Raw genomic sequence first — 26100 nt, forward strand, 5'->3', positions numbered from 1 at the left:
AGTGTTTGGGGTGAGGGAACTCACAGTGACCCATGTCACTGTCCTTTTGGAACATAAAATAGCTTTCCATAGTTTGCCTGGTTGACAGCAGAAGCCAGCCTTATGGAGTCAGTAACTCTTCCAGCATGGCTAAAGTCCAAATGACCAAAGGAGTTAGTCATAGTCAGGCTTATCAGTTTCATTAATTTGTTTTGAGAAGTGGTATCAGAGAGGCAGAGCCACATCTTTGGCTCATTAATACAGGGGTCTGAACAGAAGAATCTATTTCAGTGAAATTCTTGAGAGTTGCTGAAAACCCATGATGCTTCTTTGTACGTTAAATACAACTTTTCTACTTTGGAGGGAGAGTGCTATACAAACATGGTCCCGGTTGTTACCAGTTCCACATATGTATTCATACAGTTCTTGCTATTTCTAAAGTCTGGAAAATGCTCTGTGTTAATCTAAATAAAATTTTAATTTTTCTAAATACATATTCATATCTTAAGACAACACTCATTGACAGATTTTGGTAGGAGGTAGAAGAACAAAGCTCAGTCTTCTTAATTCCTCATCTGTGAAGCTTTTCCCCTTCATTTTAATAGAAGTTCTTCAGTGCACAGACCATGGCAGAGCCATTTTCCAAGCAGTCCATAGAGATTTAGCTATGCAGTTTACTTACTCTTGGTCACCAAGAAAGAGTGAAAATCAAAGAACCAGGTGGCCGCTAAGGGAAGATGTAACAGCAAACTTGAGGGTCTAGACCAGAGAGCAGGAAGAATGTTTGGAGGTGATCTCAGGAAACTATAGTAGACAGTAACAAAATAGAAATTAGGTAGTGGAAAATTTAGGCTACTATATGAGAGACATGCTCCTAACAAATTTTGACTTGGAATTGTCTTTCTGAGTAAAGCTTTTGTGATCATTGAGATGCCACAGAATTCATCTCTTGGCTTTTTGTCCCACAAAGGCATCAGAATTTAAAACAGACCCTTTAACATGATTTATGGCAGACAAGAAATACCAGTTCAGTTAGGGCAGGTGTTACTTAATTACCCTTCTCTGTGAGAATGGGGCAACCCACTAAAATTGTTTGTGGGTGAAATCACAACAAAGATCCATAAAGTACAGCCTTACACACATATATATATATATATTTTTTTTAAATAGACATCAGTTTCTTGAATTTTTTCTAATGTCAGAGGTTAATTTAAAATATTAATGCTGAAAAGATTAATTTAAGATATTAAATCTACTAGGCAAGAATACATATACATATTGTAATTACTTCCTTTTTACAATTAAAGTAATTGGATTATATTTAATGAGCTATTTACATTTAATAATTAAAAAAGACTTATCTTTTCAGTATTCCCCATATGCAGGGAGAGATGAGGGAAAACTCACTTCTGATATAATTATCTTTACTTGGGCTAAAAGGAAAAACAACTGTGCATTTAGAAAAAGGGTCAGAAGAATATTTTAAAATATACATGCAGTTGTTGTCCCTTATCCACAGTTTCACTTTCCATGGTTTCATTTATTCACAGTCAGCAGCATCCAAAATTATTAAATGGAAAATTTCAGAAATAAGCAATTCATAAATTTTAAATTGTGCAACATTGTGAGTAGCATAATGAAATCTCATGCCATCCTGTTCTTTCTTGCCCTGGACATGAATCATCCTTTTGTCCAGCATATCCACACTATGTGTGCTACCTGCCCATTGGTTACTTATCAGTCCCAGTTATCAGATCGGTTGTCGAGGTGTCGCAGTGCGTGTGTTAAAGTAATCCTTATTTTACATAATAATGGCCCCAAAGTGCTTGAGAAGTGATTCTGGCAGTTCAGATATGCCTAAGAGAAAGCTGTGAAGTGCTTCCTTTAAAGTGAAAAGGTGAAAGTTCTCAACAAGGAAAAATGTACTGTATATGGAGTTTGGTACTTTCAGACATCCACTGGGGGTCTTGGATATCTGAGGATAAGAGGAGAGATAAGAGGAGACTACCTTATACAGTTTAGAAATTACCCATAGGAATGTCTTTCGGTTCATTGTAGAAGAAGATGAAAGATTAGGCACTTAAAAAAAACAAATCCTGATGACAAGATTTGATGTGCTGAACAGCACACAGAAAATAAAAAGTGATTTTCAGGGATCCTGTAGACAAAAGTAACCTGTTAGAAGTGACGGAACCCCAAATGCCTAGGTGTTTGAAAACAGCAGTTTGTTTGGAAAGCAACAGCATCTGAATATGTTATCTGAGGCTGGCACTTTAAATGAGCCAGCGTTTATGTTGTTTAAAGTGAAAAATGTGAAGTCCCTGAGCAGCTGGCTAAAACTGGGTATAAAGAGGGAGAAAGCAGTGTGTTATTCTCATTAACACCATTTCAGTTCTAGGGTAAATATGTCAAGAAGGCTTTCTTATGTTAGCATGCAGTCTTTTTTTGAGGGGGAAGAAACTGGGGTTTGGTGGCACTTGTGTATGAAAATGAGAAATACGGGCATATTTGTCTAACTTCTTGGTTTGGGTGTTCCGTGAAAAGTCAGTGGTGTCATGGACACGAATGGACCTGGGTTTAAAAGCTGACTGTGACTTTGATAAAATTGCAGAACTGCTCTTAGTTTTTTAGTTCTCTCACCTGTAAAATCAGAATGCTATTAGCTTACCTTACAGAAGTGTTTTGAGGATTAGAGATATTCAAGAAAATGAAAATGAATACTGACACTTTTTAGGAATTCAACAGATATTTATTGGGCAGAAACTATAGGATACAAAAAAGTTTTAAGAATCCCGTCCTTGACTCCAGATAGCTGCTGATGTTACTACTGCTTCTGTTAGATTTAAAGATATTTTGTTTTTCCATTCCTGTATTCAAAGAGTTGTACACTCCAGAAATCTGCTACAGTATAGAATGTAGTGACTGCCATAAAAGGTTCTGCATACTTCCTTGGCACTTGTAAAGAGAGAGAAATGATTTCAGACTAGTAGAGTCAAGGAAGACTTCTTAGAAGTGGTGACATTTGCCTTGGGCCTTTAAGATGAAAGTTTTTTTTTTTTTTAAAGAAATGCCACAATCCAGATAATAGTACCTTTGAGACTATTTTGCTTTCAAAGTACATAAAGTGAAAATATTGAATTGACTCTTGACTGTGATTTGGAAGACTGATACCTTTTGTCTTAATCCTTAAAATTGGCATAACGTAAGCAGAGGCCATCCATTTCTTTCTCAGCACTTGTCTTCACACTCCTGGAGAGCCTGTTTCAGAAGATAAGAGGCCCACCTACTACTTGGCCTCTACTGAGACCAAAGAAAAGAGAACCAATTAGGAGAGCCCTTTGTGTCATGCTCAGTGCTTTTAATTTGACCTGCTCTCCTTAAATTATTTTATTACCCCTAGGAGGTGAGTCCAAACTCGGCGTTCCTTTGAATTAGCAGTTACGAAAGCTATCAGTTATTGGGTACCTACTGAATGCTAGACACCCCTCTAGAAGGCTTATGTATGTTATTTTATCCTTAGAACCATTCTGTGAGGTAGGTTTTATTTTCCCCATTTTACAGATGAGGCTCAGAGAGATTAACCAATGCAAAGTCATATAACTAGCAGCTCAGGGAATCCTTGAGTCTCTTGACTGAGCATGCCTCTGGGTTCACCAAGCTGTATTGATTTTTGAATATGGTAAGCACCTATATGAGTGTTAAATTTAAAAGAGAAAAGAGACATTTTCTGTCGTTGTTTTTCATTGTGATTGTTCAAAAAGTTAACTAAATACATTATTAAAATATGTTATATGATTATGATGATATTCTACCTATTTGTAGTGCTTTCTTATTTGTTTGCTTTCAGGATATTACCAACTTTTTCCTGTCATTCCTTTTAAAAGTACTCCATGGTATACACATATTGAAGATAAATTTAAATTAATCTGACTTTAAGAATTTTACAATACCTTTTTAGGATTTGGGACCTTGCAAAACTAGAGTGGAAATCAATCCTGATTTAAACAGGAAGCTTGCGGCTTGGATCCCTGGGAGAAGGAAAATAAAGGAGGTGAGCCTTATGATTACCCTGGCTTTCTGTCTAGATGTATATTTTGACCATGAAGCAGGGTGGGGGATCCCAAGCAGAGCACATTGGTCTTGCTGAATTGAAGAGTCGAAAATTGTAGTTCAGGGCAACTGGGAGATATGGAGTGGAGTTTTGGAAAAGAGGGAGCTATGCAGAAAAACTGTTCTGGAAGTCTCCTCAAGGTTGAGGCTCGGCTGATCACACACATGCCTGGGGTCAAACTAGAGGAGGCTGGGGAAAAATTGACCAGGAAGCTATGAGCTAACTGGTCCTCGTGCAGGGAGTTGGTTGAGTTCCTTTCAGCCAGAATAGAGAGACCATATTACTCACTCTCCAGCAGAGATCTGGTAGAGAGCATCCAATAGAGATCTCAGAAGGGCCATATCTTTGTATTGGGGCTAAAATATCCAGAGTAAAGGGTACTTCAGATCCACCCTAACAAAGCTTAAAAAGAAACCTCAGAAGTACTAAACTGAAAAGTAACTTAACTGCCTACCAGAACAAGGCCCAACACTCTTGAAACCAAGACAACAATGCTAGATACTCAACACTTTAAAATTTTAATTTCCAACATCCAGTCAGAAGTCACCAGACTTCCCAGGAAAATGTGGCCCATAATTAGAAAAATCAGTCAGTAGAAACACTCAGAAATGAGAGATGATGAAATTACCAACGATATTAAAACAGCTGTTATAACTATGTTCAAGTATTTAAAGAAAAATATGAACATACTAATTAGGTGGTAAACATTGTAGCCTTGCAAATAAATAGTGGAGTGTGGTTCCAGTCTCTCTTATTTTTATTATCTTTGTTCTTCTCATGGTGTTGATGGTTTGGTAAAATTTGAATATTGTCTTGTAAGTCTGAGTTACAGAATCATGTCATTTTAGGGTTGGAAAGAACTTTCTAAAGATCATCTTGTTCACCCTCTCATATTGTAGAAAAAGAAATAGTATGTTTCCCTGGTTCTGAGACGTACATTTTCTCCGCATTTTAACATCTGTTGAATCATGACACATCTTAGATTTGATGAAATACCTTAAAACCCATTAGAGTTGTGCTTTTTCTATAAATTCTAAGTGGTAGACTTCTGCTTATGTTACCTCCACCTGGAAACCTAGAAACCTTTCCCTTCTTTTATTCCTTTTTTTTTTTGAGGTGAAGGTAATCAGGTTTGTTTATTTATTATTTTTTTTAATGGCATTAATGGGGATTGAACCCAGGACCTCGTGCACGTGAGGCACGCACTGTACCACTGAACTATACCCTCCCCACCTTCCCTTTATTCTTTATATCTAGATCCTGCCCAGTTCAGAACTTTATTTCGGGAAGTCTGTTCAGTCTTAAGGTCACAGCAATCTTTTCATCCTTTCTATTGTCATCACTGACTACATCATTTGTTTGATAACTGAACTTCTGTTTATTTGCTATATTGTTACTTAACTGTGATTTTATTTATCTCCTCAGTTAAATTATAAGCTGTTGGACTCAAGGGAGGAATTTTATATTTCTTTGTGTCTACCTGATAAATATTCATTGATTGATAAGGGTGCTGTAAGTAGTTGTTAGCCATTAATACAATCTGAAGCTTATTAATAGTGTTATTTAATGGTTAAGAGAACCACTTATTTAATTAAGTGCTATAGATGTAGAATTAGTCCTCCTACTTCTCCTTCTCTTCCTCCTCCTGCTGCTGCTACTACTATTACTGCTGCTGCTGCTGCTGCTGCTGCTGCTGCTGCTGCTGCTATTGTAATTATCTATTCTGTGTCAAGTACAATGTTAAACATTTTATATATGCATTATTTCAGTTTTCTTCACAACAACCTTACAAGAAGTCATACTAATTTTAACAGATTAGGAAACAGACTGAGAGATTGACTGCTTGCTGCAGTCCCAAAACTGAAATTTGGCGGTAGTGGGTTGAAATCCACACTTCTGTCTCTTAATGTCCATGCTCTTGCTGCTCTGTGCCACTGCTTATTAGGTTTTGAGGGTTTTGGTAACTGCATAACAAATGGATGGTAGAAAGAAAAGAATGGGTACTTACTTTCCTCTCTGTTCAAGGACTTTTACTTATAAATCCCATGTTTTGAGTGGTGAATAGACCTTGTGAGAGGAAGTAGATGTACAGCTGCCCTTTGCTGCTGACTCTTAGTTGCTGGCAGTTTGGCCGTTAGTAATAGATGAGTGTGTGACACTTTTTCAGGAATGAATTCTTGTTACAGCTAGCAGAATAGAATAGTTTATATGGAATTTCATGGCAGTTTGCTCCATAATTCCAGTCACTGTCTTCAGATGTAGTTGTGATTGCTAGGTCTCTCTCCTCACTTAAGTTGGTATATCCAGGACTACTGCTTCTATCTGCTCCATAGCCACACAGTGTATTTATATATTGCCCTGAGCTGTCAGTGAAACATTTTGCTTAATTTCCTTTTTTTGTTGTTGCTCTGCAACCTTTTTTCCCCTGGCCTTTCTCATTTATATAAAACTTTTTTTCTTTTTCGGCCTTTCCACCCCAGAGAGGGAGTAGTTACTGCAGAGAGAACTTATAATGTGAAAAGAAGCATCACAGAGGTTAAGATGCGTGGTTAGACAGCAAATAGGTTGAAATGAGACTTACTCTCAGTGCCTGACATATGATTCAGCCCTGATTATCTCCTTCCTCCCTTATTTTCAAACTTACCTCTCTGTCCAGTCCGCCAGTAGGTGCTCTAGAGCCTTGTCTATAGGGAGCTTAACCTAGTGTAGTAGTGACTGCTGCTTACAAGAACCAGGAAAGATAGGTTACAGCCTAGCTTCAACTTCTCCATCCCTGGGAAAGGTAATAAACTGGGATTAGACACTCTTCCATAAAAATCAGCTGTGTCTTCCCATATGGTAGCACATGACCAGATTTGGCTTCCTCCCAGGTACTCAAGCCCAGGTTCTTGGAGAGGAATGTATTTTGTGTCTATCCTCTTATCTCAAATTCTTGGCCACCACCAACTGGAGCTCATTCTCTTCTATCATTGGCTATAAATAAAGGAAGTTCTTAAAAATAATACTTCATTAGGGCTTATGTGAGTTATTGACATATTTCTAGTAATCTTATGAACTGATTTGTTGAGGTTTGGTACTTTGTTTTATGAGTTGGTATTCTTTTTTTCAGAGCAGTTTAGTTGTTTTTCATGTTAAACTCCTGTGTGAATAGAATGCTCAGTTGATGACCATAGCTGAAAGAAATCTGATACTTGAGTACCCACAAATGTTAGGAATAAGATTTCTTCATTTCTGAGTAAAATCATTCATAATTTATATTTATCCAGTTGGAGTAAAAGTAAGTCTATTTATTGTTCTTTCCAGTTTTATTGAGATATAATTGATATACAGCACTGTATAAGTTTAAGATGTACAGGATAATGATTTGACTTACGTCCATCATTTTGTATAGATACAAAATTGAAGAACTAGAAGAAAAATTTGTGTGAAGAGAACTCTTAAGATTTACTCTCTTAACAATTTTCATATATAATGTACAGCAGTGTTAATTATATTTATCATGTTGTGTATTACATCCCTAGTACTTATTTATCTTATAACTAGAAGTTTGTACCTTTTGACTGCCCTCATCCAATTCCCCCTCCTCCTGCCTCTGATAACTACAGATTTGATCTCTTTTCCTGTGAGTTTATTTGTTTTTGAAGTATAATTGACCTACAACACTATGTTCGTTCCTATTACACAACATAGTGATTTGGTGCTTCTGTACATTTCAAATGATCACCAGGGTAAGTCTAGCCAGATATGTTACCAAACAAATATATTACATTGTTACTGACTATATTCCCCACACTGTACATTTCATACCAGTGACATTTATTTTGCAACTGGAAGTTTGTACTTCTTAATCTCCTTCACCTGTTTTTCTTTGCTCCTTCCCTCTGGCAGCCACCTGTTTGTTCTCTGTATCTATAATTCTGTTTCTGTTATGTTTTGTTCATTTGTTTTTAGATTCCACATAAAAGTGAAATCATACAGTTTTTCTTTTTCTTTGACTTATTGCACTTAGCATTATACTCTCTAGATCTATCCATGCTGTTTCAGATGGCAAGATTTCATTCTTTTTTTATGGCTGAGTAGTATTCTGTGTGTATGTGTGTGTGTGTGTGTGTGTGTGTGTATCTGTATTCACTCACACACATCTTCTTTATCCACTCAACTGTTGATGGGCACCGGGGTTGCTTCCATATCTTGGCTATTATAAATAATGCTACAGTGAACATCAGGGTGTAGATATCTTTTCAAATTAGTATTTTTGTCTTTGGATAAATACTCAGGAGTGGAATTGCTGGATCAAAAGTAAGTTCCCTCCCTTTTTTTAAATTGAAGTGTAGTCAATATTACAATGTTGTATCAGTTTCTGGTGTACCGCATAATGTTTCAGTCATACATATACATACATATATTCATTTTCATATTCTTTTTAATTATAGGTTAAAAGTAAGCCCTCTTAGATGGATAGTTTGGAGTATTTCAGACCATTCCATTTTGATGAATTGGAAATTGCTAGAAATTAATGCTAGATTAGGAAAGTAGAATGAACTTTGTGTCTGTGACTGTAAGTCATCAGTGATGACGATGTAGATCCTGTGTAATTTAAGTGGATACATAACAGGGAACTTGGGCAAAGATGGAGATTTTACATGAATAAATCTTTTCTTTGGAACTTAGAATACTTTGCATACAAAATCCCAGTCTCGCATAGCACCTCTCAAGCATTTTTTAGTGCAGCTTGCAGCTGAACTAAAAAGATGAATTGAAAGTTTTTCCCCAGTTGCTAGTCATCATTAGAGTAAGAACTAGAATCCAGGTTTCTGACTCACAGTTTAAGTGTATTTTCTTTTGGACAACTAGATGGATCCTACTAAAAAGAGCCTAATTTGGGCCATTTAAAAGGCAGTCTTCTATGGAATAGTTGATACTACAAGAAACCAATTTTGAAGGTAAAAGTGATCCCCCAATTTTCACTTTAAGAGTAAAACTATGATTAGAGCCTGAAGCGTAATAAAGGTAAGAACAAAAGGTGGTATTGTCCCCAAAAGATAATAGAAAGTTATGGAACTACCGGATGTGAATGATCCTTGATAGATGTACAGTGTGTTCAAAGAGTAAGATACTGTATTTTAAAAGTCCTGTTTCCCTGGGCTGCTTTCCCCAAAGCAAATCAGGACAAGAAGGGGCCTTACAATTTTTCTTTTTTTGGTGAGGGTAGGTAATTACGTTTATTGATTGATTGATTCATTTATTTATTTTTAACGGAGGTACTGGGGATTGAACCCAGGACCTCGTACATGCTAAGCACACACTCTACCACTGAGCTATACCCTCCCCCAACCCTTACAATTATTGAATGTAGGTCCCTTATGAAATAGGAAGTTTCTCCTGGTTTTACATCACAAGAAAGCTTTTTTTCTTGGTTCTCCCAGTTAGATACTTTTCTCTGTCTACCCTTGGAGTTCCATTTGTCTTGCCAGCTCTTTTGGGCATACTCTAGTGACCTAAACTGATTTGTCAGTTATTTCTTGTGTTTAGAGAGAGTCTAGTTATATTTGTAGGCTCAGCCCCACCCTGTATTTCAACAGGAAGTGGGTGGATACTTAAGTCTATAGTGAGGCATTCCTCCTTGTGATTGTTGCATGATAGTGAGGACTGCTATATGCAACAGTAAATTCATACTTCTTTAAACATATTAGTAGACAGACTTAGATTACAGTAAACCTGTGTGTTGTCTGTCATTTTGAAGTCAAATGATTATTTGATTTTTCAGTCGAGATTTTGAACCCATGTGGAACGCATATTCTTTTAAAGAAGTTTACCTCTTGAAAGAGAAACTGGTCTACAAAGTAAAGCTCTTCTTGTATGCCCCCATCCAAAGTGTTGTTAACTATAGAACAGTGGGAAATGCTGAAGTGAAAGCAGAAGTCCTAATTGCCACACATACAATATCCCCACATGTTCTCATCCCCTGCTACTGCTGATCAGCATTTTGGGGGTATATTTCAAAGAGGAACTGCCTTGAGAAGCATTTCTGTTCTTACGGTTATTGCTATAGCTCAGATATACTTGCTTTTGGATGTGACCATCGAAATCTGCAGGTGTTACCAGTGACCTTGGCTCTAAATGAAGCATTGTTTATTTATTTATAGTAAATAGCTAGTAATAAATATCATTGCCAGAATGATCAGTCATCTGTCTTATGTCCTGTAATAACAGGAATTCAGAATGTGGGGTACAGATGGGTGCATCCTCCACATGCAGCCTTCCCTTATTACCTTCTTCCACCCTCCCAATCCCTACCTCTCATCTCACCCTACTCCTGCCTCAGGCTGTTGGGATCAGAGTTGAGAGTTCAGAGTGTAGGGTACATGTCAAAGCCTCCTTTTGACTTTATACTGATCAAATGTGATATATAAATATTCCATGATAACTTCAAATATACTGACTTATAGAATATTAGTTTGAAGGGACCTCAAAGAATACCTCATCCAGTTTCCAATTCAAAGCATGAATCCCATCATGGTACTGGCAGTTTGGACTGTTCAGTATACTGCCAGGCTGTTGCTGGGAAGGGATGCCTTAAGTCTTTTATTTATTCTCAGACTCATTCTCAAGTCCTTTAGGCTGAAAATAGCCAGGGGTAAAGATGAGGGTTTCTGCTGAGTCTGCTTGGATGTCTGGAACTCTTCCAAAGCCAATTTTTCCTTTGGACTTCTTTGGATAGCCACCTCCCAGATTGGTTTGGGAAGCTCCCAGGGTGTAAATAACTTAACCCCAGGACTCTGTCTGGAATGTTCATTTTATCATTCTGGATCATACCGGTCCTAGTAACTAAATGAATCTCGATCTGGAAAAGGGTTTGATTCATGACCATAATCCATCCATCTCTACAGTCCCTAGACCTGCCTTTGGCCTTGTGTTCTGAAGGCAAGTGGATATTGGCCAAGTGAGGAAGTTATGGCAGCTGAGGCAGAAGCAAATCCAGGAATTTTAGAACTTCGTAAAGGTCATCCAGCTTAGTGCCTTTAATTTGCAGGTGAGGAAACTGAAGCCCAGAGTGAGAATTATATCATCTTTGACTTAGAAGGCATTGTAGAAGTCATCCAGTCTGACTTTTCAACAACATCTTCTTACAGTCTAGGAAACTCTTCTGCAACATGCCTTATAGCTGGTCATCCAGAGGATGGTACAGGGGAACTCATAACCTCTGAAGAGAACCCATTTAAATATAGGACAGCTCTAATTAAAAGGAACTAACTTAATTGAAATCTACTTCCTTGTAACTTTATCTTCTCAGTGTTTCTAATTTAATTCCTCTCCTGTGTAACACCCCACAAGGTAAGACCTTCTCAGATCCCCAAATTAGCAAATATCACTATAGCATATAATTTCCCTAATCAAAGTAAAGTATAACTTTATATACAAAAAGAGCTTTATTGATTCTATGAAGACAGGGCATTCTGCTTTCACATGGAATAATGGAAAAACTTCTTTTTCCAGCTAAGAGCGGCTACTTTCTTGGTTTTCTTCACTTTCTCTTCATTACTAGCACTAGCATTTAGTTCTTTTCATAATACTTTTAATAAAGAATCATACATTTTATCACTTTGTGAATATAACTGTACAAAACTATCAGGAGAGAGCAACATATAGGGCTGAAGGGCTGGACTTACCCCTGCAACCTGTCTTGGTTTCTCACTTCATATTTGCTAGCTCTGGTGGGCATCTCCATTTCTGTTGTCTCCTTCATAGCCTGGGAAGAGATTCCCCACTAACCTTCTTACCTCCAGCCTTCTCTTGGCCAAATACAGCGTCTCTTCTTCTGTTAGAATGATCTGACCAAAATGCAAATTTGACCATGTCACTTCCTTAATTCAGTGATTTCTCAATACCTAGTGCTCCACCAATTTTCTACAAAATGACTACTTATGGTAGAGGAGCTTTTCTCAACTGGATTTTCATGAGAGAATTAAACCCTAATGCCATTAGGCACCCATTGTATGTGTAACATATTAACTTTTCTCCAGTGCATCTGGAATGGTGCTAGCTCTGTATACTCTTGAGGAGAACTGAGAAGATAGTCACTCTGATCGTATTCTTTGTTCTGTGGTCCAGGTAAGGAACCCAGTATAAAAGAGTGGAGGAGAGAGAGAGTGTGTTTTTCAGGAGGTCCAGAAACATGGCTGGGAGCAACCTCCAGGAAAAGAAAAAAAAAAGAATGTACACATTTGTTGTTTTGTTTTTTTTTTAAACATTTTTTATTGATTTATAATAATTTTACAGTGTTGTGTCAAATTCCAGTGTAGAGCACAATTTTTCAGTTATACATGAACATATATGTATTCGTTATCACATTTATTTTCTCTGTGAGCTACCATAAGATCTTGTATATATTTCCCTGTGCTATACAGTATAATCTTGTTTATCTGTTCTACATTTTGAAATCCCAGTCTATCCCTTCGCACCCCCTGCCCCCTTGGCAACCACAAGTTTGTATTCTGTGTCTATGAGTCTGTTTCTGTTTTGTATTTATGTTTTGTTTGTTTGTTTTTTATTTTAGATTCCACATACGAGTGATCTCATATGGTATTTTTCTTTCTATTTCTGGCTTACTTCACTTAGAATGACATTCTCTAGGAGCATCCATGTTGCTGCAAATGGTGTCACGTCGGTTTTTATGGCTGAATAGTATTCCATTGTATACCACATCTTCTTCATCTAATCATCTGTTGATGGACATTTAGGCTGTTTCCATGTCTTGGCTATTGTAAATAGTGCTGCTGAGAACGTACACATTTGTGTTAAAGACTAGGGTTTTATCTTTAAATTTATGTGACTGTTGCATTCTACTACATAATATGTCCATGGTTAAAAATGTTCTAAAATATTTATCAATGAATAAAATTGATTTTATAGGAAGATTTGCCTAAGGTCTGTGAAACTTCAAATACCTACCTTTTTTCTTAGCCCTGTACTGGACATTTTATATATGTTACATTGTTTTATGTCTCTAGGAAAATTGCCCAAGATCACATAGCTAGTAAGGGGTCAAGAGTCAGGGCACTAACCCAAGTATGTCTCAGCTCCACAACTTGAAGCTGAGTTGAGTCAGGAACCTTGGGAGTCTTTGCCCATTTCTAAGTTTATCTTCACGGGAATGTAGGATTTTTTTTTTTCTCTTGGTCATCAAATTACTGTTGTGGTTCAGATCATGTGTAATTCCATACTTCTTTGGCAGAATACAACTAACCTTGATTATCCGAAGGAAAAATGAGCAGTGATACAGGTAATTCCATAGGATAGGGAATCTTGTCTTTCTTTAGTGGCTCTGAAACATATTAAATGACTTTTTTATTTTTAGTAGCAGATTCACTTTTCTGATTGTTTTGTCTTGAAGGATGTTGACATATTGTAATTTCTTGACTTAAAACTCTAGCTAGTTTTGGGAGTCTTTTTGGCAAGAGGTTGCTATCCTGCTATTGAAAACTTGATTCCAGGTAAACCCCACCCAGATGACATAGAATTGACTTCATTTGTGTCTGCTTACCCAAGGCACTTGGGAAAGCATAAATGCCAAAGTACCAAGGTGTTAAGCATTGCTTCCTCAGCCCCACCCCGAATCTGACTTTTACCTAGCCATCTGGAATCCAGTTTCCATTAGGTATCCAAAGATAATGTCTGAAATGCCTTGTCAGTGGCCACTTTCAAGGGATCTGGCTCCTTTAGCTCCTCTGAGAAGCTAGAACAAGTACTGAAATGATTGCTAATGGAGGAAGCCATATTTTCAGCCATCTGGCTATACTCCTGAATTTCTGATTCTTCCAGAAAGCTTGAAATTTGGGAGTCTAAGGGCATTCAGAGGATGCAGAGCTCTGTGAAGTTCTTTTATTTGTAACCCTTTGCCTCCTTTCCTGTTCTAAACTCTCTTTTCAGTATTGCTAAAGATTGCATCTTAATACCCAATACCCTTTACATTATGTAAAGGAGGAGACGAGTTAGACTGGAAGGGAAAGGCCAGAGTTTGGATTAGAAAACCTGTTGAGTCAAAGGGGAACTTAGCAGAGGAGCGGAATGAAAATTATTTCCTTAGACAGTAGACAAATATTCAGGAAACACCTCTGCACCCCAAAGATAGGCACAGCTGCCACAGTGACTATTAAAGGGAGGTTCAAAATTATGAGCAAACAGCTGATTCTCTTGGTTCTTGGGCTGTTGCTGTTGGTGACAGGAAATCTTGTTCCCCAAGCTGCTGGCTTCCTGTTTTATTTTTACTCTTAGCAGATCAGAATGTCCATAACAAGGAGCAGTCTGTTCCAAGGGTTCTACTCCCTCTTTGAGCTTGAAGTGCTTTTTTTTTTTTCCCTTCGGTCAGACAATATGTTGGTTCACTTTTAAGATCTATGATGTTTAGCTTGGTTTAAGCACTTCATATTCACAATTAACTTTCTAGTGATGAACTGATAAACTGTTTTAACATATGCTGTAGGTAAACCTCTGGGGGGGTTGTTTGTTTTTAACAGGAGTTTGTAGTCTTGGGAACTTGGGTATGTTACCTTTATGCTTTACCTTTTCTTTTGAATTCACCATTTTCCCTAGCATGAAGCCCATTAGGCTTTTTTAGATTTCTTTAGTTTCACAAGATAGGGAAACTGTTCCAGCCCAGTGTGCCTTGGCTGTAGTCATATCCATTTTGTTGGATAAAAAACCTCCTATCCTTGTAAAGCTAGGAATTTGGTAATCTAACTCTAAAACAATGGCTCAGCATGAACCTAAAGTGCTGGGGGATTTCCTAGGGAAAGGGGCTCAGCCGACAGGATAAGAAACAGTAACTGGAAGGTTTCCGGATCTGCTCCAGACACTTCCTGCTGTCTCAAGAGCCTTTTGGCCCAGGTGTGTTGAACCGGATGGGAGAGAGAAAGGGAGCTGTGGGTAGAAGAGAAAGGACTAGGGAATCTTATAGCACAGTTTGCTTGTCATCGTGTTTGATCTATTGAACGTGTAAAAGTTTCCTTGATACTCTTTCATTCTGTCCATTTACAGACTAAACTTTAGTAGTGTTAATAGATACTGGCAGTATTTAGTTGTACATTGACAGTCCTCTATCAGGGAAGAACTGGACAAGTTATATCCCAGTGTAGATCAGTGGAATCACTGTTGGCAACTTATTTTGATTGTGGAGATTATCAGATGACAGAAGCTCTTTTTTGATTCTTACAATTGATCATCTAGAATCTGATTTGTCCTGGTTATGGACACCGCAAGGATTGAATCTGTACCATCCAGGATCTGCTGAATAGACTGTTTTCTGACCATGCGTCCTTGCCTCTGGAGACTCTTGTTGGTTGGAGCATAGTTGTTATTTTAAGGTTTTTTAGGTTTTTATGCTGTCTGGATACCTTAGCCAGCAGTCACCAGTTCAGAATTTCTAAACTTACCCAGCAAACCTCCAATAGCAAACCTTAGAAAGGGGGGATGGGAAGGGCTTCAAAAAGAAAAAAAGATAGAAGTGTTTTTTTAGATCAGAGCAAGACAAAAAAAAGGACTCACACAGCCATAGTGTGCCTGGAATTTGCGGTTGAGTAATACTTTCCTGTTATTTCTTTTTTAGGTTGTTTTTCATCATTCAGAACATTGCCTGAAGCAGGTCCACCATGCCGTTAGTAACGAGGAACATCGAGCCAAGGCACCTGTGCCGTCAGACGTTGCCTAGCGTTAGAAGCGAGCTGGAATGCATGACCAACATCACACTGGCAAATGTCATCCGACAGCTGGGCAGCCTGAGTGAGTGCCGCAGAGAGCCTGTGCTTTGCCCTCAGGGGTCGTTGGTGCTCTTTATTTAGTTTCCTTCTCCTCCCGTTTTCCTATTTCTCCCCCATCTGCCTTCCCTAGGTAATGTGAAAATGTATCCCCCCCACCCCCCAAGAGAGGCTCCTTTGTACAGAGTCTTCCCCTCAACCCTTTCTTCATCTACCGCCACCCTCTAGGTTCCCTCCCCCTCCCCCTCCACCTGCTTCAAAAGAAATCTGTGGAAAGGGTGGCCGGAAGGGCTGCAGCAGAAACTGCAGATGGAATGACAGAGCAGAATTCTCTGTGTGTAAAGTGGGAGGTTCACAGAGCAGTATCTTGGGTTGGGGAATGTGCCTGTAATTGCATGAGCTGTTCAATGTAGCCTTTGTTGAAGCCACAAATGTTCCAATAGTCTGTATCTACCCGACACCCCCTTTTCTTTCCAAAGAGGAGTAAAGCAAACATGCACTCAGAGAGATTCTGGCTGACTTGTCTACCCTGGTACACATTTAATTGTGCTGCAAGCCCCCAGGTCCAAGTTCAGGGTACAAATTGCTTCTGTAGTCTCTGGGGTATTGGGGAGTTTTGCAAGCTATGTGAACACAGTGACACAAATTGTAACTGGAGCCATTCTTCTTAAGGAGGAGAATGGGGGTTAGCCCAGTCTGTTTGGAGCTGAGGGAAAGCCAGCTCAACTATAATTTTTTTTTAATTGGCAAGTATGAATAAGGCTGCCTCAGGTGGGGTAGGTACATGCATGGGTTTGGATTTCATTCTGAATTAAGCTGACTTTGCTTGGAGCCAAGGTATGGGAAGGGCAGATGCTTGGATAGGCTCTGCGTTTGTCTAGTGCCACCCCAGCTCTCCAGAATCTCTCAGAATGCCATGTGAGTGATATTCCTTAGCAAAAGCATCTTGGTGTAAATTATTTCAAACATTCACCCCTCCTATTGCGTCACTCCCCTTAGTGAAGGCAGTGCAATATCAAGAAAGCCTACATCTCCCCCCAGATAGTAATAGACCCTGCTTTTAAAATAGGGGCTTGAGGAGACAGCTGTGTGACCAGTTGATGTATGGGGTCTGAGATTCCTAAGCCTTCACCTAGCCCAGAGGCCATCTCAGTTGATCCAGGGCTTAGGGAAACCTGGATGGGGCGTCATGAAAGAAATGAAACCCTGCAAGTGTCTGTCTTACACAAAGGAACGTTGACAGCGGTGCAGCAGCAGTACAGCTGACAAGGAAGCACATGAAGGCTGCAGAGAGCCTCACTGCTTCTTAAAAGCATCATTTCTGCCTCTGTCACCCTGAGAAGGCCAAATGGGTGGAAGTCAATCACACACTGGTTCCTTCTCCATAGGACAAAGGACATCTAGCTAATGATGCTTCTTATTCTCACTCAGCAGGAGTTATGCTCTCTCTCAGGTGTTTTTCCAGGGTAGTGTTGATGGATGCCATTGCTCACTCTCCCACTTGTGATCAGACCACTCCTATCTTGAGAAAGCTGATCTGAGGGCCAGGGCCAGCTTGTGCCTATGGAAACAAGATTTCCTCATGCTGTAGAGCTTAGCTGACCCTTTATTCATCCAATAAATGTGTATTGAACATATTTTATGTGCCAGATGCTGAGGGGATAGAGCAATAATAAGAAATGGTCTCTGCCTTCCAGGAGCTCATAATCTACCAAAGGAGAAAGAAAGAAATATTTCTCAAGGGGAGAATGGGGAGAGGGTGAGAAGGGAACTCAACATTTGTTGATTGCCTACTTTATGCCAGGTTTAATAGGATCTTGACATAGATTATTTTACTTAATCCTCTCAATAATCCTATGAGATTAGGTGTTGGTGTTCCCATTTTTCAGGTGAAGAAATGAAGGCTCAGAAAATTAAGATAATTTGCCTGCAGAAGGAACAGTTAGTAAGAAACAAAGTCAGACTTCATAAGAATGTATCAGTCCTATCTTCTGTCTCTGTCTCTGCCAATGCTGCCCTGGTTTAGACCTTCTTTAACTCTCACCTAAACTTTTGTTCTAGCCTCCCCCTTCTCTGGTCATCTCACTTAAATCTGCAAATTTAAAACTCTTATAAAATCTTATAAATCTTACACTTAGACTCTTGCCAGAGTAGTCTGCCCAAAACTAAAATACCACTTTTTACATTTTTCAATTTTGAATTGTTTGAATTTTTAAAAGTTAAGCCTATGTTAACTTTTGCAGTTTATTTTTTTTTCTTAAGCAGTGTCTTGTTTTATTTTTTTTTAACTTTTACAATTTAAAAAGTGTTTTTAAAGTAAGAATATAAATGTTAACTATGAATTTATCTCCCCTCTTCCTACTTGGCCTGGCATTCAAGACTTTTTAAGACCTGCCTTTCTTTTCAGCCTCATTTTCTGCAATCCATCTTTTCCCATTTTATAATCTTTTTAAGATTCTTTTAAAATGAAAAAGGGAAAAAAGAGGGGATGAAAAGGGAAAGAAGAAAGAATGGATTACCAACTACTTATAGCTTCTGAGACAGACCATACTCTCTCCTACTTCCTCCCAGTGCCTTGGTTTTTCACACTGTGTGGAGAGTCCTTACCATCCTGGTAGCTGAACTTCAAGGCTCAGGGATCTCCTCCTCCAGGTTGGACTAAGCACCCCTCTGAGCTCCTATTTCATGCCTGTATTATTACCTATCACATTATATTGAAAACTATCTTTATCTCCTATACCAAATTAAAAGTTCTTTGAAGGCAGAAATCATGTGTTTGTCCTTGAATCCCAGTGTCTATCTTGTGTGGTACCCGGCACTCAGTAGAAGCTCAGTAAATGTTTGTCAAATGAGTCATGCATGTAGTCTCTCCACCATTCCATGCAGTTGGTGCACTGAGAATATAGGGAGGGGAGAAATACTTCCTATGGGGAGTAGGAGCACACGGGGAATAGGAAGAGTCAAGGAAGTCTTCATGGAAGAGGTTACATTTGAACTGAGCCTTGAAAGTTGACTGAGATTTTCATTTAGCAGAGAAGGGTGCAGAAATGGGGTCATATGTGCTTCAAGCTCATGACATTGGCCTCATATATTATACTATAGCCAGAAATGCTTGGTCTAGTAGAGAAAGTCTGATTATGGAATGGGTAAAGTACAAAAATAAAAAATTCCACAGCCATAGATTGCTCCCTGGTAGCATATCCAGAATTCTTATTTTCCCTCAGTGCAGTGAGATTGGCATTTCACATATTAGGTTGCCATATCTTAGGAAATATGGGCACAGCCAGCCAGCCAGCACTTCTGAATCAGGATCCTGACCACCCAGGAGAATGGAACCCCCTCTTGGGTCATTAAGAAGGTATGCTGTGGTATTGGCTTTTCTGAGTGCAGTGAGGCCATGCCATTGGGGGAGCTCCAAGACTCCCACTCAAACTCAAACAAGAGCAGCTTCATATTTTTAAAAATCAGTTTTACTTGTTTCACATAAGATTTCATTTGAAAAGTTATGCTAAGGAAAAAAAAATTGAAGACTGCTGCTGGAATCTTTTGTAAAATGGGATAGATATCTGTTATGAATGTCCTGATGTGATAGTGTCTTGGTAATCTGAATGAGTGAAGTTTAACTCTGAACAAGGCACTTTGATTTTCTCCTGTGTAAGTATCACACTTCTGTTTTCAGAGATTGGAGTAATTTTTCCTACTTAAAGAACAGGGCTGTCACATTACTGACAGGAATTATATTTATAATTTCATCTAAGCATAAAACTTAAGATACTTGAATGATCACACTCTTAAAAAAGTCATCTGATGTGGTTGACCAATATAAGGAAGAATCTTTTTTTAACAGTTTACATTTTTGGCTCATTTAATCCTATGACAACTTGGTGAGAAAGGTATAGTTGTCCCCATTTTACAGTTGAGGAAACTGAGACTGAGAGCAAGACTTGCTGAAGAGTACACAGGTAGAAACAGAAAGAACTAAGACTTAAATCCAGACTTTCTGACTTGAAGTCTTCTTCCACGTATCATCTTATAGTTCTAAGCATGCCTAGGGCCTGACATGATGTGACATACCACCTCACTCCCTCTTCAAATAGTGTTCTCAGTGTTGCCATTTTTATATGTTGGGGTTCTTTGTATGATTTTATCTTGAAAACCACTGTGCCACACTAAGCTCTACTCCCACTGTCACTGCTCCCTTCACTGGGGAGCAGGAAATCCTAGGTACTCTCTTGGTGACCTAAGGGTAAGTTAATTTGGGGTTTTCTTTTCCTCCAAAACAGTTGGTTGGTTAACAGATGCTTTTGAGCCTGGTTTATTTTCCACACTTAATGTTGTGTGTTTCTCTACTTTAGCCTTCCAATCACAAGTTTTTGTTACCTAGACAAGCATGATACAGTATGATTTCTTTGCTTTGTTCTTTTTAATTGAGATGTAGTTGATTTATAATATTATGTAAGTGTCAGGTATACAACTTAGTGGTTCACAATTTTTAATAGTTATATTCCATTTAGAGTTATTATAAAATACTGGCTCTTCCTGTGCTGTACAATATATCTTTGTAGCTTACTTATTTTATGCATAATAGTCTGTACCTCTTAATTCCCTACCTCATCCTGCCTCTCTCCCCTTCCCTCTCCCACTGGTAACCACTAGTTTGTTCTCTGTGTGTGTGAGTCCATACAGTGTGGTTTTTACAGGAACTTAGCCATATGATGGACAGGGATCAGATAGGATCCTCAGTCTGCTGGAGTAGAAATGCAGCTCATTAGCCAATTTGTGTCCTTTGGTCTCAGGAGCTTCCTATGGTTTAGATCACAAAACCATTTGGTATGCAAAGAGTTGCTTCTTCCTTGATTAAAAACTCTTTATTGACTAAATTTACCAGCAATTTAAAATATGCCGTTGATTGGTCTTACCCTTACCCTCCAGGTTACTCTGGGAAGGTGAGTGAGCTGCACTTCACCCTGAAGGTGCAGTTTTGGCCTTTTGGCCTAATTTTTTCTCCTCAAGGGTAGACTAAGCATAGATGTAGTTTAGAAGCTAAAAATCAGAGCCTACTTTAAATAGTTCTCAAAGAAATGATCTTTTGGTTGGGCACAGTCACTTATGCCTGCCTTCACCTTGCAAGTAAGAAACTCAGATGCTACATTATTCGTATGCACTGCTTTTCATTCCTAGCAAGAATGTGCTTTGTGGCTTGGAATGACAATATGGAGGTAGTGTCAGATTGCTGTTATGTTTCTTTGGCTGCAAATTCTCCTTCCATTCCAGGGTTGAAAGTACAGAACACTTTTCTTTTTCTAAAAAACAAGATATTGTGGAAAGAGACCACTGGTATGTTGTTTTTCAGGGAGAGCTTCAATGTTTCAGCTTTTCACTTGTTCCCTGAGATGTAAATTTGAAGGATTATAACCTAAAACAAAGACTTCCAAAGTTCTAGGTTATAAAATATAAAATAACCTTTTCAACTCTTAGAAGAAGTTCTGAGTCTATTATGAGTTGTTAGTAAGTTCAAGGCCCCTTGAAGATATCACATCTCATCATGTACTTTTGGGGCTCCACTGAGGATGTAATTTCTGACTTTTCATGTTAATTGTAGACATCTAGAAGATCCTTCTAACTCCCAGTCTACTTTCCAGAACCATTTTTACAAAGTGCTTTTACATTTTACAAATCAGCAAAACTAAGGGCTGTAGGCAAATGTGTAGAAATACTGTACACTCTTCCAGGATTAGTTTTTTTCTAATACACCTTTTGATTTTATTCATCCTGCTTTGAGTTTTGTGACAGTTCAGTTTGCCAAAAAGACTCTATTAGTTTTAAAACACGTGCAGACTGCCCAAGCTCTGGAGGGTACGTCTCTGTCTCTAAGAGCAGGCTCTGCATGTAGCCTGAACCATCTTAGAGGGCAGATGTATGTATTTGGGAGACGGGGAGTACAGTCTTTAGTGGCCAGTTTTTCTGACCATTTATGTCACTTTTATGCAGTAGTGACTTGGTTTCTTTGCTCTCTCAGGTAAATATGCTGAGGACATTTTTGGAGAGCTCTTTACCCAGGCAAATACTTTTGCCTCTCGGGTAAGCTCCCTTGCTGAGAGGGTCGACCGCCTACAAGTTAAAGTCACTCAGCTGGATCCCAAGGAAGAAGAAGGTAAGGAAGCTGAGCTCAGCATTTGCAGGCTCTGCTGAGCAGTTGCTTAGAGTTTTTTTTTTTCCCCTGATTTATAAAAAATGAGGGGAGAAATCACAGAGACCTATGGAATTCTGCTTTGAAATGACACAAGCCTGGGTGGTGTAAAGAAACCTTTTTATCTCTACCACACCTCCACACACTCCCTTTCTCCCATTTCCCCCATTCCCTCTTTCCCAAATTCCCCTTCCCCAGGATCGTATTTTGCTACCATAAAAGTACTTGGAAGATTCATTCCTCCTAAGGAGAGGCCTGCTAGATCTGGCCACATAGTAAACCTTTGTGTTGCCTCATTTTGTTCAGTCATGAAATGGCTGGGCTGCTGACAGCCTTGTGGGGCTTCCCCAGAGGGGGAGGAAAAAAAACCTGGCTGCAGACAGCCGCAGCCAAGAAAATGCGGCAGCTGAGGCCTCTCCGACTGGTGTGACTCAGTGTTTGTTCAAATAGCCTGTCGTCCATTTTCTAATGCCTTCCATCTTCTTTCAGTGTCACTACAAGGAATCAACACCCGAAAGGCCTTCAGAAGCTCTACCATTCAAGACCAGAAGCTTTTTGACAGGAACTCTCTCCCTGTACCTGTCTTGGAAACATACAACACCTGTGATACTCCTCCTCCTCTCAATAATCTTACCCCTTATAGGTAACCTGGCTAGCTCCTCCCTTTTTCGGCCTGTGGTTAACAACACTAGGTTGCCTTCTTATTTAAAGATGTTTAGATCAGAGGATTGTATCAGAAACATACTACCTACTATCCCAGAGTTGCTTGTGGCCACAGAAGCTACCATTTACCACGTAAACAGTTATCACCCATTATTGTTTGGTTTCTGAAATTCGTAATGAATATAATGTATATTGAAAGTTTGTTATAGCATTGCATGCTGCAGAGTTTGATTTGGTATAAACCAGGTCCATCTTGGATTCCATCCAAGGAATTCAGTTATTATAGAACCAAAAGGACTTTGTTATAAGGCAGTCCTATAGCATGCATCCCAGGGGCAACATTCTAGCAAGGCTCCTACTTACTCTGAAACCACTAGATCACCAGATGTTTGGGCGTGTTAGTGGGGCCAGCCTTGTGGACTGGCTATGCTGGGCCCTGAGGGTCCTTCCAAAGCTTAAGGAGTAATTGGCATTCTTCCATATGAGTGTCGTTCACTTTGTTTTGAACATCTTTTCAACAGCCCCCTCTGAAAGGACCTACAGTGCAGTGGCTGGACTTGAAAAAGAAGGTAGCCTTATAGACAACATAACGTCCCTCCCCTCTAGTGGTCTGGTAGTGTTATCCTGCGAAAAACCACCGAGCAGGGGCAGAAAGTGAATATTTATCTTGCTTGCATCCATAAATATCTTTGGAACAGGTAAAAGTAATTACAGATAGCTGGAGGCAGATGTCTTCTGTGAGACATGGGTATACTGCAAAGTAGGATATGTGTGTGTGAAATTCAAGGACACCCACCTGATCCAGAGAGCCGGAATAGGAGCACAGTCGCTTCTCACACAGACACAGGAAAGTACATGACATCTATCCTGTATTATCACTGGGTGAAATTATGTTTGCCTCTCAAAGGGGCTCGCTAACACAGCAGAGCAGAGATTTGACTCTGTAGCCTCCATCAGTTTAGGCTGATTATATCTGAGCAGAGAGGTTGTGGGGCAAGAACGGACAATACACCTGATAATATTGAAGGGAGTATGAGAAGACAAGTTTGTTTTTCAGTTAATGTAGAGTATTTTCCTTTTTAACATTCTCCACTCAGTTATCTGGATTTGGCCTAACAGAAATGAGCAATGGTGTAGCTAACTCAGAACACAATTTAATATAAAAATCATTAGTGCTTGATTTGGAAATGCTTTCTGTGTGTTGTGATAGGATTGGAGGTCAAGGAAGAGTTGCCTTTCCAATTCTTTTTACTTCAGAGTAGTGTTAAAATAAATGTCCATCCTTACAGACATGCTTTCTGAAAAGCGAGAGAGACTTAGCCATACCAAGGTGCGGGACTGCAACCAAGGTCATTGAGTCTGGCAGATAACCCTTACATTGACACTCAGTAGCTCACTCTGTACTTCTGTCACAGCCACTAAGAGATGGTAATTAAATCTTGTGGTCATAAAACAGCTGGCCATCTTTTCTCACTGGGGCCCCCTTGTGGTTGGGGGCTGGGGGGCGGAAGCTGAGCTATTCTGGAAGGGAGCAATTGGAAGTGGAGTACTGTGATTATCTGTATTTACAGAAGAATAACAGCTGCACACCTACACATATTCATGGGTGTATATGCATTACATGTGTACACATGTGAACCTGCACATGTGTGCACAGGTTTTGGGTGGTTGGGAAGCCACTAATGATTTCTAGACAGACCTGGGCAGTTGATGGTGTTAGGGGAACCAGCGGCAGAAATCCCATCTGATGTGCCAAGATATCAGAATGTCCTCAGGGAGATGTCTGTGGCCATGCAGATCATTAGAAATAATCAGAATCCCTGGTGCTGTAGCTCATTCTTGCCGTGATCATGCAAATTCCTCTACCAAAATTTGAAAGTAAAGCTAAGGTTCTTAAAAAGCCAGACAAGTAAAGAAGTGTTATGCCATTCAGGGTCATTGGAACGCAGATATGGGAGAGGAAATATGCAATCGATTTGAATGACTTTTTGATTCCTCAGTGTAAAAACTGCTAACTGGTAGGTGTTTGGAATATTGGATTTGGTTGGGAACTCATCTGTCCACTGACAGCTGCTTGTCTTCATTTCTATCCCAGGGACGATGGGAAAGAGGCACTCAAATTCTACACAGACCCTTCGTACTTCTTTGATCTTTGGAAGGAGAAGATGCTGCAGGACACCAAGGATATCATGAAAGAGAAGAGAAAGCATAGGGTGAGGGGAAAGGGGCCTCTGTTCTACACATCAGTAGGCACGATTGTGGAGGGGGATAAAAAGGAAGCCAGTCTTATGTGAAGTAATCATTCCGAGTGGCTGCTTGCTTGGATGCCAGGTGAAACTCTTAAAAAAATGTGTCCACTCCAAGCACAACCAAGATGAAAGTATAAATGATACCAAAAATGTGTTTGTTCCCCCCAGTGCTATTAACAATTGAGTATATTCAGGCTGAGTTTTAGAAATTGACTTTTCTAGTCACCGTTTATTTCTCTTGCAATTTGCACCTGACTCTGCTGGACACTCAAGCTAAGCTAGTCCCTTCCCCACCAGTTCTGCAGCTCATTTCTCAGAGGTCAGCACAAGGCTCTACAGTGTTTGATTTGCAACAGGAGCACTTAAACACCTTGACTACCGATTGGGCGGGGCAGGAATGGGGGTGTAGGCCTAGTTTTGGGAGACGCTCCGCTCCCCTTAGACTCCCAGTGATATGTATAAGCATATGACTTACCAGTTGCATCCCCACAGTCCCATTAGCATGGCTGCTGGGAGGCCCAAGAGAGTGCCAGGGGCTAGTGCAGATGTACAGGCTGAAGAATTCTTCATTGGTTATTTCGGGTTTTTTTTTTTTTAACTATTTCCTTATTTCTGTCCCAGATACCTACAGCTGCTATTATTTCTCTTCTCTCTTGACTGACCTTTTGTGGCAGAGCAAATAACAAATACCTGTTTACTAACTTCCTAACAATTAGAGCTGCTTAAAAACATGAATGAGTTACCCAAAGAGTAACTTTCAGTTACTCAAACCCACTCAAAGAGTGGGTTTCCATCCCTAGAGGTGTTTGAGCCCAGGAGGTAGTTTGGATTGGATGACCTCTAGGTTACTCTAAACCCAGCAATTCTATAAATTCTGGAGTTTTTGTATGTTGTCTAGGCAGATCATCTCTTGGGTGTGCATCTATGAAGGTGGATGGAATTTTAATGAAGAACTTTGGGAAATGTTTTAAAGCTTTTCTGTTTCTTTTCATTATAGAAAGAAAAGAAAGAGAATCCAAATCGAGGGAATGTAAACCCGCGTAAAATCAAGACACGTAAGGAAGAGTGGGAGAAAATGAAGATGGGTCAAGAATTTGTGGAATCCAAAGAGAAGCTGGGGCCTTCTGGGTAGGTGTCGCTTTTGTTGTCTTGGTA

The 26100-nt window shown here is 39.4% G+C and overlaps 1 protein-coding gene across 4 annotated transcripts in view; it reads left to right on the plus strand.

Annotated features, from left to right (window-relative positions):
- Positions 1-26100, plus strand: part of WASF2 (WASP family member 2) — a 77591-nt gene that overhangs the window by 42106 nt on the left and 9385 nt on the right. For 3 of the 4 annotated variants that reach the window (XM_072975003.1, XM_072975002.1, XM_072975001.1), the window contains 6 exons: positions 3938-4030; positions 15696-15868; positions 21863-21997; positions 22523-22676; positions 24792-24909; positions 25943-26073. In XM_072975003.1, the coding sequence (XP_072831104.1) occupies positions 15739-15868; positions 21863-21997; positions 22523-22676; positions 24792-24909; positions 25943-26073 (668 nt within the window). In that variant the 5' untranslated portion in view covers positions 3938-4030; positions 15696-15738. The remainder of the gene's footprint in view (positions 1-3937; positions 4031-15695; positions 15869-21862; positions 21998-22522; positions 22677-24791; positions 24910-25942; positions 26074-26100) is intronic. The other variant, XM_006196847.4, reaches the window with a different exon arrangement.

This window comes from Vicugna pacos, chromosome 13, assembly GCF_048564905.1.
Source record: "Vicugna pacos chromosome 13, VicPac4, whole genome shotgun sequence".
In the NCBI taxonomy this organism is placed as follows: domain Eukaryota; kingdom Metazoa; phylum Chordata; class Mammalia; order Artiodactyla; family Camelidae; genus Vicugna; species Vicugna pacos.